The following is an 18,665-nucleotide window of genomic DNA, read 5'->3' as shown; positions in this document are numbered from 1 at the left end:
TCTATCACTCCTTTTCGCTCTCACTTTCAACACACATATACCCACATTATTACGTTGCATTTACGTAGCAAACCATTTTCCTTGCCCAAAATGTATTATTATGATGGTTACTTTTTTTTTTCTTGAACGAGTTTTAATTTGATTAATATGAATATTGTTATCAATGCAGGAGGACGTGGGTTCGAGTGCATTGAAACGCATTATCTTCCTATTTATGGATTGGCGAGAGACTATGAGTAGCTTTAAGCACTATGTCAAAAAAAAATAGATATGATCAGAACCTATAATGAGATTGTTCAAAAATTTTTATTTTTTTTGAAAACACAGCTTCACAATATCTTGAATTTTAAATTTTCAAAAGCATGTGCTCTTTTTGACACAATAGCTAGAATTATTCATAACCCTTCCTCAACTCATAAATGGGAGAATAATACGTTTCAGCGCGCTCGAATTCATGTCCTCCTACATTAGTAACAATACCCACGCCAATCAAAATAAGACTCAATTGATTTTATCTTTATTATTTATTGGTGGATAAATGATTTTTCTAAAAAAAAAAAAAGGAAAACAATGGGGAAATGGCCTATATATGTTAATGCATGCTTTTTTTCCCCTACATGATTGCCACTATATATAAGAGGAGCACTAAATTTTCTTTATAGGAATCTCAACATTATTATAGTTAATTAGATATTATAGGTAGCAACAAATGAAAGCCCCTTTTGAGTCCAAAATGAGTTGCTCATATCATATCTACTTTGGGTTAAGCTAATTAATTAAGATAAGGGAGAGGGAGAGAATCAGTGTGTAAAGTCTAAAGAGGAAAAGACATCCACCATAGAAATTAGGTCACTTTTTCTTTAATGCTTTCAGGTGGGAAATTTTAATTTCTTTCTTTGCTTTGCTTTTAACTTTTAAATTTTATTCTTTGAATTTAGCTCCCTTCCCTACCTCCCATAATCCCATTACTCATGGGATGGAATCCAAGTGGCATTCTTTTATATGAATTCTGCCTTGCCAAACATATATAAAAGATGATTTTAAAGTTTTGGGCCTCCTGTAAAGCAATTTGATGACTGAATCCTTAGTTAACGACCTGAAAAAAAAGATAGCTTTTTTAAGCCATGCAAATGGACAAATAATGGGGTTTTTTTTTATTTAAGAAAATATTATTATTAATAGGCATAATGAATAACAATAATATAACGATTCGTATAAACAATAAATAATTCACTATAAATTAATGCACAATTGTTATGTCTGTAAAGTAATCTAAAGAAAAGGACAAATTGACATTAACTGTAACATTGGAATAATTCATAAACAACCCAGAGATGCATCAACTTGATCGAATCGTCGAAATTTATATTCTAGCATCATCAAATTAACCTGATGATGAACATCAATCAACCAACAAAAGATTGCCAAAAGCCCCAAGAGACCCCACTGTATCAATGATGCAAAAAAAGTTAAGTCTTAGATAGCTTATCATTCTCCTCATCATCTTAAATTTATCATCATCATCATTATGATATATCGTGATAAAGCTCTTTGAGAACAATTCTTAATAGATTTGGTGCGCGCCTTTATTTTGGAAAATTTCACATATAAGTCAAAACATAACTAAAAATTAAAAGTAAAAATAAAATTATCTCTACTTTTAAAGAAAATAGAGCGGGCAAAACAAAAACTACGAAAAATATATACATATAAATATACTTATTTTATTTTTATTTTGTCTGAGGCACTTTGGTAAGGATTGAACTACATGTACGGTGGATAGTATAAATTTGAACATAGTTTATCCCAATTTAGAGCGAAACCTAATTGTAAATTTTTTAGTTTTTATAAAAAAAATATAGATTTCTTCTCCAAGCATTCGAATAGTTCAAATCTTAGAGTTATCGTTATTGGAAAGACTTTACTCAAATTCCGCTCTCAACCTGAATAAGATTAATTTCAAACCGTAAAACGAATAAATATATCTATAATTACATCAATAAAAAAACTTAAGATTCAAACCCTTCCCATAGATTCCCTTTTTAAAAAAATCTTTCTAAATTCAAAACTAATTATAGGCGAATATTTGGTGTTGAGAATCAATCGGATAACAAAAAAAACGGTGATTTCAATTAACATGTGGGCCCTCCAAATGTTTTACTTTAGTTTCACCTCAGACAAAAATTAAACTTGATTTTTAACTTTTGAAATTGAAATCAAAATCTTATAGAATAAAAATCAAAATATTTGAAACCAATAATTGTGATTTGGTTTGAGGGTTTTAGTAAATTTGGGGTTTATAATATATACATATATAACATTGTTTCGGAAAAAACTTATATTGTAATTCTTGATTTCTTTTTCAAACAACAATCATGATACATGCTTTGGATTCATTTATATATTTATAAAGTGCATTGAATAATTAAATTAATGTCATAATCATTCAAATTAGTTGTTAAAAGAAAAGCTAATACATAAATCATTCTTATACCTAATGTTTTGTTCTGTCATTTCTTTTAATTAGTTATAACCGAGTCATTGCAATATGCCATATAATCAATTAAATTCATAAATATCACATGTATATAATTAACAACTTGCGAATAATTATTTATTTTATAAATAAAATATTATAAATTTTCATACACAATTTTTCTAAAATTAGAATTAGCTTATAATTATAATTATGATATTTTATTTATAAAATAAATAATTATTTATTTATGAAATATTATTAAATTTATTTACACAATTTAATAATAAAAGTTACAAAAAATTACACTTTTATAACTTTTTTTATGAAATATTTTTTGTATGAATATATCTAATTTTAATAATAACAGTTGGATTAAATGAATTGGTCTATTGTTAGAGATTGTGTGACCTGAATCTCGTCACTTGTTGAAGAAATAAATACAGTGGCACAATAAGGGGACTGTGGGGGCGAAAGGCCGAGGGCCGTAGGCCATACAACACAAGTTGAATCCATATAGAACTATTATTTTTCTATTTGACTTTGATTAGAACACGATTTTTCAACCCTTAAATAGATGTAGTTGAAACTCCTATTACATCATTCGTTTTTCAAGATTAGTGAATTTTCTCCCCCTTTGCCTGTGATTTTTCTCCCGAAAGGGTTTCCACGTAAAATATGAGTATTCTTTTTCTTTTCTTATTGCTTTGTAATTGTTTTACCACCATTATCGACGTTTATTATAACATCTATATACATTGAAACGATCAAGCTATTATTTTATAAGAACTGTTCCTTCATTTAGTCTTATTTAAATAAAACGAGTTCCATGTAAAAAGAAAAAAAAACTGAACTTGAATCAATTATGCGATTTGAATAATAACATTAATCTAAAACTAAATTAAATAATATAAAATTTAAACCGAACTGAACACATTAACTCGAATCATTTACTTATATTCAATTTAAAAAGTATTTCTTTTGTGGATGCATAGGATGGGCAAAAGACAAAAACAAATTGATGTAACTTTTGTTCATTAATATAAATGATTAGATCAAAAGATAGGATAATGCTTTCCACTGCCACTGAAACGTCTTCTTTTTGTTGCCCTTTTCCTTTTTAACCAAATTTTAGAACCTTTAGAAAAAAAAAAAAGCAATCTCATCACCTCAATAATTCAATCCAATCCTTATTTTTCATACAATAATATTTATGCCTAGAATTGCGTTATGGAAATGAGATCTTTGGGTATGAAATGGGAATATTTTAATAATTCAATTTCACATCAATAATTTTATATTAAATTTTATTTTTTTAAAATAAAAATATTGATATAACATTAAATTATTTAAAAATAGATACATGTTTCGTACTATTCTTTTTCTGATTACCAATTGTATTTATACAGGACTCACTTTTCACTAATGCAATTAGTGAAACGTCTTCACAAAGGAAATTCTCTTGGAGTTCAAGGAGCTTGTCATTCGCTCTTTAATTCCTTTAATCGTGGTGCTTCATTGATTAAAGCAATCATATCTAATCATATATGTTACAAAAGAAAAGAAAAGAAAAAGCTAATCATATATGTTATAAAAAATAGAAAAGTATATGGAAATTTTGAGTTTTAAGTTAAATTTTTATTTTAAAATATTTTTAATAATATTTATTTTTAAATATGATTTTATTACTATTATTGAATACGTATGATATATAATATAAATATTTACAAATTAAAATCATTAAAAATAAATAAAATATCCGACATATATAATGATATAGACATTTTAAATTGGTATTATAATTTATATTATGTGACCATTAATTAATACGAAGTCATATTATTAATCAATAAAAAATTTCATTAAAATGGTTAATTACTGAGGTAAACGAAGGGAAGGAGATGATGGTTTGATGAAGGAAAGAACACAGGTTGGGAGGAAGTATTAATTCTCTTGGGGGAGATGGAGATTTGGTGGGTTGTCTAGGTGAGTTTGTGAGCTATTTGCATAGCTCTTTTACAGTAGAGGATAATTTTGGTAATGTCTAAAGATACTTGGCGTGAAAGCTTGATTTGATATATTTAATAGTGACAATGATGTGGTGTCTTAAGATGAGATATGTTACAATGACTAACAATTAACTATTCTGGATTTCCACATGATGCTCGTATAGTCTTAGAGATACATAGTTCGTCAGGCTGAGGTTTGCGAGCTAACTATAGGTGAGGAGGAGCATAGTTCGCCAAGTTGAGATTCGTGAACTAACTATTGATAAGTTGTTAGATGAAGGCTTGCGAATCGAACTCAGGCCACACTTGGAGCGGTGAGCACCCTTAACCGTCAAGTCATCACATGGGTTTCAATATATATATTTTTAATTTTTAATCAACAAACGGGCTGGACTTTATGAGAATAAAACAAATAGATTAAAAACAAAAGCAGTATAAGGCCCAAAACAAACAGGCCTGCAAGCAAAATTAGATAAAACACCCCGAAAAGACGTTACCAGCGACATTTAAATGGAATCCCATTTTATTGAATATTTTCATTTATTATTTATTTTATAAAATAATATTTGGTATATTGTTAATAGAGTTTTTAGACTCCACAAGTAGAGTTAGGGAGATTGACAAGTGCCTTATATGAGTATAGTAAAATAATAATAAAAAATATTTTAAAAAGAGAAACATATGACAATTTTTAAGATTGCTTGTGAAATAAAAAATACACTTTTATTACCTATTAATATATTAAATGGGAATAAAATTATATTAGGATCATCCTAAAAACATAGTTTTTAGGCACTAATAAAATAGTGACACGTCATTAAATTTTAAAGATAGTAAAGTATTATTATATACTCATCTATATCTAATATCTTCTCCAACTTAATTTAACTTGAATTAAATTACTTAAAATAATTAATTTTTAAATTATAAACAAACATCTTTTATTCTTTTACAAATTTTAATTATTCTGTTTTTTCATAAGTTAATATTTTTATTTTATGCAACCAAATTTTTTAAAAAGATAGTAATTTTTGTACAATTTTTTTCATGCCATTGACATATGATTTTGGTAATTATTTTATCTTGAACCCCGAACCTTGAGGTTCAGGGTTTCAATTTGAGATTTAAGATTCATAGTTTCTATTTGAGATTTAGGGTCAGTTCTTCATTGCTTTTGAAAAGTACTGTGGAAAAGTGCTTTTGAAAAGTTTGATTTAAAATTTGAGTGTTTAGCATTGCTGTCAAAAAGTACTTTTGAGAAATAAAATGTCCATTTTAAACGTGTTATTATCAAGTAACAAATATGCATTTAAATAATATTTAAATTAGTTAATATTATTATATTTTAGTAAGAATATAAAAAAATTATTATAACTTTTTGTTAATATTTTAATATATGAAATATAAATTTTAAATATTTTAAGCAATAAATATTAATTATTTATAAAATTTAATTAGAATATATAAACTATATTTTAATTATTTAAATATAACCATTAAATATTTGTAATTAGTATTTTAATTTTTTTTATTTTTAATTAATGATTTTAACACATTTGTACTTAAGCACCAAGAAAAAAAAGGAAAATATTATGTTATTGGAGGGTTGAAAAAGTAATTAAGCACCAAAAGTACTTTTGGGAGAGGAAAAGCTGAAATTTTTAGCTTCTCCTTTTCAGAAGTGCTTTTGAAAAGCACGTCTGAAAAGCTAAAAATTTCAGTCAAAAACAGCTTGTTCTTCACAGCTTTTCTTCCAAAAGTGCTTTTGGAGTCAGAAGTGCTTTTTTTAAGCAATGAAGAACTGGCCCTTAAGGTTCAAGGTTTGGGCGTTAGGTTTGGGGTTCAAGGTTTAAAGTTTAAATTTATATTTAGGGTTACAATTTATGAGTTTAAGATTCAGGGTTCGAGTTTAGGGTACAAGGATTCAAGATTATAGTTTGGGGTTCTAAATCTTTGAGTAAGGAATCAAGATTCTATATTCAAGTTTCAGGGTAAAAGAATTTCTCAAAATTATTTCTCAAAATTATTTGTCAATGACATGAAAAAAATTGTTAAAATATTATTAAATAATTGAAAATGGGCCATGAATAATATGGTGGAAAGGGTCCATAAAATAATTTATCAATTAATAAGTGTATAATAATAATTTCATAACTTTAAAATTTGATGATGTGGCAAAAAAATTTTGGTGCCTAAAACCCTTAGTTTTTAGGATCATTCTAATGTAAGTTATTTCCCTATTAGATATCATGTTTGTATTAAAACCTTAACTCTTCTTCTCAACAAGTTCTGAAGTTTCCAGAGCAAATGAACAACAGTGCCAACAATACTAGGAGTAACACTGCCAAAATACCGAAATTATAAAAGAGTAGAGGGCAAGTCAAACCCCCTTCCCTCCAAACCCAACATGATGAAGCTGCTTTTTCTCTAAATGCCCAAGGTTAAGCTCATAATTCCCACTCAAAATCTTTGACCACAACAACATACATGTCACGATGAGATAGAGGTGTTAAGAAGAAACATTCAAGCTTTAAGGCCCGAAGATAAAGAAATGGACTAGGCCTTTTGTTCTAATACCCCCCTTTGCCTGTGATTGGAAGTGCTGATTTGCCACAAAGGAGACATTCATGCAACTGTGCATTTAATGTAGTATCACTACGACAACAACTAACCGATTACTATGCCTACTATCATTAAGCTTAAATCAAGTCAGTTTTGTTGTTGGGAGGAATATGACTAATAATATCATTATAGCTTAAGAGATTATCTATACCACGAGGATGAAGATAGAGTAAACGATTTAACTATGAGAATTATTTTAATGTAAACACTAACTTTGTGTTTGTCTTTTATATAGGAAGAGTGATTAACTTTAGGTAACAGCCAAATAAGACGACGATTATCGTTTTATAATTGATATTAGTATGGTTCATAATCTAAGTTTTGGGTTAATTATTTATTTATGTCAAATTATAGAGTAAACTTTTGAAGGCTAAAATATGATTTAAGTCGTATATTAAAAATTTAGTCCCTATTTTTACTTTTAAGGATTTAGTTCCTCTATTTTTTGCTTTAAAATTTTAAATCTAGTTGTTATGATTATTAAAATTATTCTATTAAACTTACTAGTGCATATTTTTAAATAAAAGAAAATATTAATGTGGAATTTTTTTCTTAAAACACATATTCAAACTTGTCATGATTTTTTTTTTCTTAGAATAGTGTTCTTAAAATTGACGTTAGCTTTGATATTGTTAACAATATTAACTATTTACTAATGATATTATAAAAATAGAGGACTAAATTATGACAAAAAATAAAATATATAGATTAAGATCGCAATGATGGTGGTGGGGCAAGCTTCACAAAGAATAATTTCGGTGACGAGAACGATCAAGAGCTTTTCTTTGTCGTATTCGGCCAAATCTGATTTTGGATTTGGGATCTTGCTAAACACTGACCCAACCCATAATTTCATTTGTTGGCATTTGGTTGTCCCTTTGAAGGAATCGCTTCCTTTGTTCCCGAAAATCATGGGTTCAATCGATTGTATAGTTTGTTTGGATGTTCTCCTTGTTTTGCTTTTAATTTTGTTTTATGCAACTTAGTAATTGAGTTAGTGTTGTTTAGCTTAATTGACGATCCTTTTGTTTATATCATCATATCCCATGAAGATATTGACAAATTCGAGTCATTTTGGTCCTTGAATCATTTGAATGTTGTTTTGGAGGATTTTCTCCTCATTGGTTTGGTTGTTGGTACTGATAATTTGACCCTAAATTGTCTCCAATCCCATTTCAATATGATTTTTTCAGAGTTAATAGCTTTGGGCAACAGAAAAAGACAATCAAATCCCAACTGTGGTGGCTCATCTATTGGGGGGGATTGAAAAAGAAAAAGAATAGATAGGGTGGTGGTTTGGAGGTCAACGATGGTGACGCCAAATATGGTTATGGAAGAGGTGGTGATGGCGAGATTGTTGGTATGAAGAAGAAGAAGTATAAACATATTGGACCATTTATGCAAAAAGTAAAAATATTGGGCCATTTTTAAAAACACAAAAAAGGCAAGAGAAAAAAAATAGTCACTCAACTTTGCCTCGTCCAACGTGACAAGTTAATTGGCCATGTCATCTGTCCCATTAGGCTTGTAATGGAAAATTTTAATGGATGACTGATTTGTCACTTTTCGATAACGTTAATAACTAATTTGTTAACTTTTTAAAGTTAAGTGACTATTTTGTCATTGAGGTCAAAGTTGAGTGACTATTGGTATAATTTACTTTTTTATTAAACATATGTATTACAATATTTAAATATAAAATAAAGAGTAATTAGTAGTTGATTGAGTCTTAGTTCGATTAACATCGACATTGTTGTTAGTACAAGAGGACGTGGTTTTGAGTGTGGCGCTAAAATATATTATCCTCTTATTTATTTAAGGGTTGGGGAGGGGCTATGAATAGTTTCTTCTAGTTATTGTATTAAAAAAAGTAAAAAAGAGAGAAATTTAATTTTAAAATTAGATAAATGAATAAAATAATACATTTTAAAATAAACAAAAAAATCTTTTCTTTTTTCAAAACAAATCATGAGAATGACTAAAATTATCAATTAAAATTAATTTATAGTTAAAATATTCCTACCAAATGTAAGAAATTATTAAATAATTCATTTTCAATTATTTAATTTAAATTACTACTTCAATAATAACATTATTTTTCAAATTTAATCATAAAATATAAACAATGTAGTAAAAACAATTACAGTATTTTATTATTTTTGAGATAGTGAAATTAAAAAAAGTAATTGAACCGTCATCCAAGTCAATTTATCAACCTTACAAAAGTTTTCATTTTATAAATAATAAAATTATACGTTAATATATAGTAAAATTATGCTAAAAAGTTTTTTTAATTCCTTAAAATAATAAAATAATAAATGATAAAATTATAGACTTAAAATGATTAATTGAATCGGTGTCATAAGTCAAACCATACTAACTCAATTAAAAATAGAGTAAAACATCATTATATTTAAAAACTAATAAATAGCATTATTAAAGTATTTTAAATTTTTTAAATTTTAAATAGAAAATATTTAAGAAAAATCATAAATCCACAAATTATGAAATTTGAACTTAAGACATATAGATTCAACTAGAACTTCATTTATCTTTTTTATGCAAGAATATCATGAAAACACTTGTACTAGGAACTGTATTGTATTTTATACCTTTAACTAGAGAAAATGGGTACAATAGTCTATATATGTTAGATTAAAGAATAAATTGGTTCTTCTATAAAATTACATCTATTTCTAGGGTTAAAATTGATCTCTATATGTCAAGATAAGATAAATGTGGCATATCATGTGTCACTTTCTGGTTATTTTATCAACTACGCTAGTTTTTACTAATACAAATGGATAAAATTAAAAAAAAGGGACCAATTTACTCTTTGATCTACTGTACAAGACTAATTTGTTCATTTTTTAAGTAGAGTGGCAAAATGTAATCTAACTCTTAGTATATGGGCCTCTATGGCAATTTTACCTAAATCTTTTTATATATATTCTTCGATTTATTACGTGCGTGTGTGATAATTTTATAATAAAAATATAAAAGGAAAAGTGAAAAAAATGGATTTCCCGCTTCTTCCGCTACCCGCTTGACTAAAAAAAAAAAAAACTGTCCCTCACCTCCTTTCCAACAATTTCCTACCCTTTCATTTCATTTCAATGCAATCCCCCAACGGAAATTCGTAACTCATAATCAATTTCCATTTGAATTGTGCAACTCTTTTCAGACCTTTTCTTGTTCCATTCTCAACTCTTTCCCGTCACTCTCTCCGGATCTGTAAGCTCTCTCTCTCACTTTCGTTTTTCATTGTTTCCAATACGATTAACTTGCGAAACCTAGTTTCTTTTCATCAATTCGTAATTTTCTAGGGTTTTTTGATTTTTCTTTTTCATTTTCTGGACAGCTAAGTAGTCTGATAACGAAATGAAAACGTATCAAGCGTTAAGCGCTTAAGGTTTATTCTTCTTGTTATATGATTTTCAATTATCTCAACTGAAATGAAATAGTTTTGCCTTTCATTTAATTCATTTTTCACATGGCATGCATTTGTCTGCTAGTTTTTTTTTTTTTTTTTGTTCTTTTCCCTTTTCCCTTTAGCCTTTATGTTTTTTAGTATTGTAGTATTATATAGGCATGTTCTCGCTTTACTTGCACCATATCGTGTTAAAGATGAGCTACTCGTTCGACTATGGTCGATAATTAAAGCTTCGTGGCTTGACTTTCTTGCTAGATTGCGACTAATGCTCAAGAGATCATTTCTCTATCATGAGTATTTTGTAATTAAGATTTGATTAAATATGTCTGCTTATATTGAATGATACAAAAAATTTAGTCTGTCTAGGAAATTCAATCAATAGGAACTATGGACGCGAATTTCAGATGTTGGTTTTTGTAGCATGTTCTTGATAGACTATACCAGTTTTACCATTTTCTGTTTTTTCCAACTTTTTGAATTGCTAAAATGTGAAATCGGGAGAACTTATTGTTTGTCAAGCAGTTTTGGTATAGTTATCTAATTTCAAATCTGACAGTGTATGGGATCTTATTATTGAACTTTTATCCCCAATGGACTGATGGAGTTGGTCTTCTGTTGAATTTGGCTAAGTCATGTGCAAAATCCCTGCAGGAACCTGCAATGAAATCCTTGATTCTTGTGTCTAACAAGTACTAGAAGCGGTTAAAAGTTTAAGGGCCTTGCTTCAGCAAGTTGGATGACAAAATTTATGTGCTGCTCACATTATGGAAAAGGACAACTCTGGTGGCAAGAATGCAACAGTTTCTCTGATTGATGAAAGACTAGGGGAAATTACTGATGGAATTCAGAAAGTTCAGGGGAAACCTGAGGAGACACGAAGTCTGAATGTCAGTAATTACAATGTTATTAAGTTAGATGAGGTTAATGGACAAGACAGATCAGGTGATGACAGGGATCAGAATGAAGCCTTGGCATCTAGAGCTGTTCAGGACAATTTAGGTGATAAGGAAAAACATGTTAAAAAATGTGACAAGATGGATAAGGATAGGGAATCATATTCTAAAGCACTAGAAGAAATGTATGAGACTGCAAAAGCAGTTCATTTTGATGAGCCAGAACCTGTCTTTGATGGCACAGAGGTTCCTGGGATGGAGACCAAACTAAATTCATCAACTTGTTCCTCGGGTTTTAATCTGGAAGAGGGATATATGTGGCCCGAGAAAGCAGTGGTGCTTAAAAATTTTGTGAAGGAGAAGGGTGCAGTGGCAGTGACCAATGTCTTGCATCACCTTTCTATTAAAAGAGATGATGTTGAAATGGGCACTGTTCGTGTTTATCAGGGTGCCCCAGGTTCTTCTAAAATCGGGGAACAAACTGCAGAAAGATCTGCCTGGAATCCCCTAAACTATATTAAGATGTCATGTACAGCTGATGCAGGATGGAAAGCTGAACAGGGGGAGGATGACACTGAAGGATCACTTATTCCTGTTGTCACAAAAGGAAAAGTTTTGTTATATACAAGGTTAGGATGCCAAGATTGTAGAGAAGTTAGGTGGTTTCTGCGCAACAAAAGACTTAGATATGTTGAGATCAACATTGATTTATATCCCAGTAGAAAATTGGAGCTAGAGAAGTTATCTGGATCTTGTGCTGTTCCTAAGGTCTTCTTTAATGAAGTACTGATTGGAGGCTTGAGCGAACTCAAACACTTAGATATGTCTGGCAAGCTTGCAGAGAAGATTGATTTTTTGATTACTGAAGCACCGTCCACTGAAGCTCCTTTATCACCTCTTTCTGGTGAAGATGATGTTTCTTGTAAAGGGCCTGTTGATGAGCTAGCTCTAATTGTCCAAAAAATGAAAAGATATATTGTTGTTAAGGATAGGTTCTACAAGATGCGCAGGTTCACTAATTGTTTTCTAGGTTCTGAAGCGGTGGATTTCCTATCAGAAGATCAGTACCTGGAAAGGGAAGAGGTTAGTTTGGATTATTATGTTCTCTCAGACCATTATAGTGAATTTCAGGTGATAACTGTTTGCTTCACGGATTTGTCCTCTATTTCTATTATTATTTTTCTCCAGAGAGTGTTAGGACCCAATATTTCCTGAATTAGAGCACTATTTTAGTGGTTTCCTATGGTGAATGCAGAGTAAAGCCAAAGAAACATTTTTTTGCTGCATATTAAAATTTTCATGAAGGATGGTATGAAAATTTTATTTTCTGAAAGTTCCCTTGATGTCTTTTCTTTCCGTCCTTCCTTTCAACTTTCAAGTGGTCAGATGAAAAACTAGATAATGAATAAGTGTGTGCATTATATAGATGGCAATTTTATCTTTACTTTCATGTCTTAAGATAAACAGTCTCAGAAAAATAGTTGTACATATTGCAATAATGGCTCTTCTTGTTTTCCTCGTTCTCTTGTTTATTTGCTGTAAATGAGTGGTTTTGGGAGATTTTATTTATGGGGTTAATATTTGGTACTCTGGCAGTGTACTCTTTTATTCCATAAGCTGCCTTAAAAAATTGCCACGTCTTTTTTCTTAATATTTTACTATATTCCTATAGGACACTTGTTAACCCTCTGATCCTACTTGTGGAGTCCAAAAACTCCACTAATGGTGTACCAAATATTTTCCATTTATTTATTTCGTTTCTCTTAGTTTTTGACTGATCATATCAGACTACTTAAGAGTTTTGAGTTGAGTTTAAAATTCTAGATTTTGTATGCCTGCTCTATTTATACATTCTTGGAAGTGGTTATATCAGCATTATTTCCCCCTCTCTTTTCCTTTTTATCGTGTAACAGGCTGTTGAATTTGGGAGAAAGCTTGCCAGTGAACTGTTCTTTCGACATGTTCTTGAGTGAGTCCAAACCCTCCCAGTTTATTAAAACTTCTATTCAGCAGTTGACAATCCTTCTCATAAATTTTTTTCTTGATGACACTTAATAATAGTGAGAATCTATTGGAGGATAGTAACCACTTGTATCGGTTCTTGGACCATGATCCTGTCGTATCAACTCAGTGTCACAACACTCCAAGGGGTATGATTGAACTGAAGCCAAAGCCCATCACTGAAATTGCATCAAGATTGAGGTTTCTGTTCTGTGCCATTTTAGAAGCCTATGCATCAGAAGATGGAAGACTTGTTGATTATAGAAGTGTTCATGGAAGTGAAGAGTTTGCAAGGTTTGACACCTCTTACTGTATGATATTGCCCACTCTACTGTCTTCAAAATTTTGTTTGATTCTTTTTACTTAATTAAGTTTTTGTTGTTAATGGCTGAATAATTTTAGGTATTTAAGAATAATTCAAGAGCTCCAAAGAGTAGATGTCCAGGACATGCAAAGGGAGGAGAAGCTTGCCTTCTTCATAAACTTGTACAATATGATGGCCATCCATGCAATTTTAGTGTGGGGTCATCCTAATGGTTCATTGGAATGGAGGAAGCTGTTAGGAGACTTCAAGTATGTTGTTGGTGGGTTCACATACTCGCTTTCATCTATTCATAATGGCATTTTAAGGTGCAATCAAAGGCCACCATTCAATCTTTTGAAACCATTTGGTGTCAGAGATAAACGGTTACAGGTGAGACCAAGTTGGTAAAATAACTAAACTAAAGCCTTGAATGTCTCATGTGGAAATTGAATTTAGGTCATTCGGTGTTATATGCTTTTATCAGGTGGCTCTACCATATCCTGAGCCTCTAATTCACTTTGCCCTTGTTTGTGGTACCCGATCTGGGCCTGCTCTTCAATGCTACTCTTCCAGAAATATTGATAAAGAGCTGATGGATGCAGCTCGGGTTTTCATAAGATCTGGTGGACTTACTGTTGATTTGAGTAGCAAGGTTGCATATGCTAGTAAGCTCCTTAAATGGTAAGTTAATTCAAGAGTTTTTGTTGCACAAATTTGTATTTCTTCCCAGAGGCCATTACTGTTCAGTAGGTAAATTTAGATTTTAATAGTTTCTACATGCGGAGATGCACACTCATGGTAACACCCATATGCACAGAGCCACATTAACATACACGTTCATGCAGTCTAATTCATTGGCTAAGGGAGCTTCTAAAAACTGATGCCTTCATTCTGACTTGTATAAGCCTACAGGAGTTCTTAGTTGTAGAGTTATGCAAGTCTTGGTCGCCTAAGGTTAAGAACTCAAGACAACTAGCTAATAGCTATAAAGCAGAGCAGTCATTGGTTTAAAATTGCTGCACTAACAAATATTAATTTTGCAGTTGCCTTTAGTACACTGTACACCCATGCCCATCGGGGAATAACAATAAGATAGATTCTTTATAGGGATGAAAATTAGAACCTCCCTTCATATGATAATAAAATACATGAACTGATAAATTTCACTCAAGAGAAACAGAATACAGGAAAGATGCCATGTTGTTATGAAGTGATATTGTTTTGAATAATTAGTAAAAGTTGGATGATTAAAATACAAACCACTTTATCGGCTAGCAATAAATTTTCTATAGGTATTAAGCTTGAAAAATTTACTGCCTTATAAATTTACTTCTTCTGCGGGTAACAACTTGTGTTATTTGCTGTTAATAAACAGGTTTAGTGTTGATTTTGGGCAGAATGAGATAGAGGTATTGAAACATGCCTCAAATTACTTAGAGCCAACTAACGCAGAAGCTTTCCTGGGGATAATAGCTGATTCTCAATTGAGGATTATATATCAGCCCTATGATTGGGGATTGAACTGTTACAGTTAGAAAAAATTTCCCCTTTTCCATACATCTCATATACTTAATCATAAGGGTTCCCCTTTCGTATAAAATTTTCACCAGGGTTAAAACTTGTAGATTCATTGTTTTAGAAGATATCACACCAGTCAGGCTTCAGTTTTATTTTTTCAACAAAGTAATTGTTTAATCTTCTCTTTTAGATTCATAGTTTGGTTAATCTACATATATTTATTGAAATGTGTTATACAAAAATAATACATGGGGTTGGGATGAAAGTTTGTCTTGTTCTTTTCCCTGATAAGTTTGGGGGAGCCTGTAACTGAATATCATTGTGCCATTGGCTACCTTCGGGAGGTTTAGGGTCTATGACATGTGTCAGTTAGGAACGTGAGTGTTGTGGCCGTTAAGGTTGTTAGGCGGTAAAGTCTGTTACTTGTTTTAAAAACTGTTACTCCAATTACTGCAGGAGGGAAGATGCATTGTAAGATATGCATGAATATAGCACAGGTTTTGATTCAAAGGTTCTTTTTGTTTCTTAAATCAAACATGCCATTATCTGTTATTTTTGGGTACCCAGCAGTTATCTGTAATTGCTTGCAAACACTAAATTCAACATAAATTGCTTCGATGAATTCAACCGTACTACTAATGCTATCTTTGATAGATTTCATTCGTAATTTTTAACCACTAACTTGATTTGTTTGTGGTTAAAAAAAAAAGAATTTATTTTTATTTTCTATTTTAAAAGGTTCTAATTTCAAGTTTGAATTAGTATTAATTATTTTTATTTTATGTATAAATATTAAATAATTTTTCTCATTATTATACTAGTAACCAAAATAACATAAATATTTTTATTAGTAATTAAATATTTAATTTAAAATTATTAATAATTTAAATTATCTTGAAGTTTTTGATTTTTTCTCAACTCTGATTATTAATTATGTATCAAGTTACATTTTAAGGTAGTGATGAGCAGTAGGAGTCATACATCTTAGTAGCACTTGGTGTTTTTTTATATTATGATTTTAATAGAATGTGATTTTAAAAATGTTACTTTATAATTTTTGGTATTTTGGTATAAGAAAATTATATTATCACGTTTGATTCATTAAATATTTTTTAGAAATGTAATAATAATTTACAATTTATCTTTATTAAATAAAATAAAATATTCATGTATTTAATTTTATAATAAATTTTATTCTTAACAATATTTAGATTCAGTATTTAATAATAAAATTTAATTGATAGTTTTAAATTATTTTATAATTTGTAATTTTAATTGAAAATAAAATTGTTTCAAATTTGTCTTGCATATATTTTTTAAATATAATAAGGAAAATATTTGGTACACTTTCAAATGAAGTTTTTAGACTTCACACGTAAGGTTAAGGGTTGATAAGTGTCTATAGAGGTATAGTAGAATATTAAAAAATGAATATTTTTAAAAAGAGACTCATATTAATTTTTTAAGGTTACTTGTGGAATAAAAATATTTACTATAAGTGCACCAAATATTTACCTATATAATAATGCATATATATAAAATAAGTATATATAAATTTGTTTTGAAATAAATCAATGAGCTAAACCAAAACCTTAATTTTTTTCCCTATTGCTTGTAAATATTCATAAAGATTATAATAAAATTGAATTTTCAATTAATATACCGAAAAGAAAAGAGAAAAAGAAAATAAATATAATATGCATATAAAAAGTAAAATTAAGGAAAAAACTAAATAAAACCAAGTAGGGAGGAGACAATAGTTTGTTTGTTTCTTTTTTTTTTTTTGGTTTATTATTAGGCTAATACTTTAAACCAATATAAAATATGGTTAATTGTGTCTTCCTCATCTTTTATTATGAGAATCAGATTACTTGAAAGTAATTTTCAAGAAAAAAGTTAATTTTCAAAAAAATAAAATTTGACATAACAAATATTAATACTTTTGTAACTGATATTTATATCATACCAAATGCTTTTGAATATTTTATTTTCAAAGGAGTGATGTATTATATTTGTACTAGGGTTGCTTATTTGACTTTGTTTTCTCAAAATTCTTGTATTGGTCATATTTCTCTTGTAATCCTCCCAATTCTCGTTAGCTTTCTCGATGTTAGACATGTTACGTTTCTATTAGATTACACTACAATATTATTAGCTTTGATTTTTAAATATTTTTATTTTAAATATAAAATTTAAATTTGCAAATATTACTTTCATCATATTTATCTTTTTCAAGTGTTACAAACTCAAAATAAAATTTCTAAACTACTTATGTATTATACAAATTTTTAGTATTCAAAATACTTTAAAAAGTATTTCTAAGTCAAAATACTACAGTTTCAAAAAAGTCTCGAGACATAGGGTAATATGTCTTGAAACATAAAATACTTTAGGGGAGCAAAGTCTCAAGATAATTTTAGAAAAGTCTCGATTTGTCTCGAGACATAAAATACTGAAGCTAAAGTTTTGCTTCAAGGGTGAAATGTCTCGAGGCAAAACTCTCCAAGTCTTGAGACATATTATGATGTCTCGAGGTAAAAATATGATCGTGAGAGCACTCTCTTACGTCTCGAGACATAGACTTGCAGATTGCATTAAATGCGCGAATTCAATGCTTTCAACGGTTAGAAATTCCCTTCAACGATTCCAAACATCAAAAAATTAATGAGAGGATATAAATATAACCCAAGAATGCTCAAAAGAAGATAGGAAACAGCCTTATCAAGATCAAGAAAAAAAATTAATCATTTCACCTTGTTCTCATTTTCACATGTAAACAACCTTGTTGTTTTGTAATCGTAAGAGTTTTATCATTGCATATCTATCTTTTAGAGGTGCTTATTCATTCTCAATTGTATTTCTCAAAGTTGTGTGAGATTACTTAAGGTTTTTGGTAGAAAATCTTAAGGAAAGTAACTCTATCTTGCCTAATGTTGTAAATGTTAAACCTTATCCTTCAAAAGTTTCAAATTAGTTAATTTGAGAAATTCTTAATGATAATTAGTTAAGATAGTAGAAGTAGGTAATTGAAGTTGAACCACTCTAAATATTTTATGTCAATTTTCTTGAACTCCTTATTTTAATTTTTTAAACACCAATTTAGCCCCTCTTTGTATATTTGTTACAGGACAATGTAACTTCTAAAATGTATTTTGATGAATGCAAAATACTACCACTTGTGCTTTTGTGTTATTGTTATTTCTTATCTTAAGTCTAATTTTGTATTTAATCTCTCTATTTTATGAAAATTGAGAAATTAAATTCTTCTGTTTAATTTTTAAAAGTTAGTTCTCGTATTTTGATAAGTCTAATTTAATCATACGGTTAAACCTTACTATTAAATTATTGACTCGAAAATTAGCATTTCAACGATTTACGTTTATATGTAAAGAATTAGTAAAACTAACCC

At 29.4% G+C, this 18,665-nt stretch overlaps 1 protein-coding gene across 1 annotated transcript; it reads left to right on the top strand.

The window, feature by feature from the left end:
* The first annotated feature begins 10,165 nt into the window (after positions 1-10,165).
* On the top strand, positions 10,166-15,766 carry LOC105786138 (hypothetical protein). Its single transcript, XM_012612447.2, has 7 exons — positions 10,166-10,341; positions 11,192-12,516; positions 13,347-13,402; positions 13,495-13,728; positions 13,837-14,128; positions 14,223-14,419; positions 15,114-15,766. Exons 2-7 carry the CDS (start codon positions 11,305-11,307, stop codon positions 15,271-15,273), a joined length of 2,151 nt encoding a protein of 716 aa, XP_012467901.1. The 5' UTR covers positions 10,166-10,341; positions 11,192-11,304; the 3' UTR covers positions 15,274-15,766.
* Positions 15,767-18,665: the final 2,899 nt, after the last annotated feature.

This window comes from Gossypium raimondii, chromosome 1 (assembly GCF_025698545.1).
Source record: "Gossypium raimondii isolate GPD5lz chromosome 1, ASM2569854v1, whole genome shotgun sequence".
NCBI classification, from domain to species: domain Eukaryota; kingdom Viridiplantae; phylum Streptophyta; class Magnoliopsida; order Malvales; family Malvaceae; genus Gossypium; species Gossypium raimondii.
Note: the sequence above shows the minus strand (reverse complement) of the source record. Positions and strands in the feature narration are given on the sequence as shown.

Excerpts from the sequence above, each read along its gene's own strand:
- LOC105786138 (XM_012612447.2), top strand. The coding sequence starts at position 11,305 with ATGGAAAAGGACAACTCTGGTGGCAAGAATGCAACAGTTTCTCTGATT. Across the intron at positions 12,517-13,346 it reads AGTACCTGGAAAGGGAAGAG|GCTGTTGAATTTGGGAGAAA; the intron begins GTTAGTTTGGAT and ends ATCGTGTAACAG. Across the intron at positions 14,420-15,113 it reads GCTAGTAAGCTCCTTAAATG|GTTTAGTGTTGATTTTGGGC; the intron begins GTAAGTTAATTC and ends GTTAATAAACAG.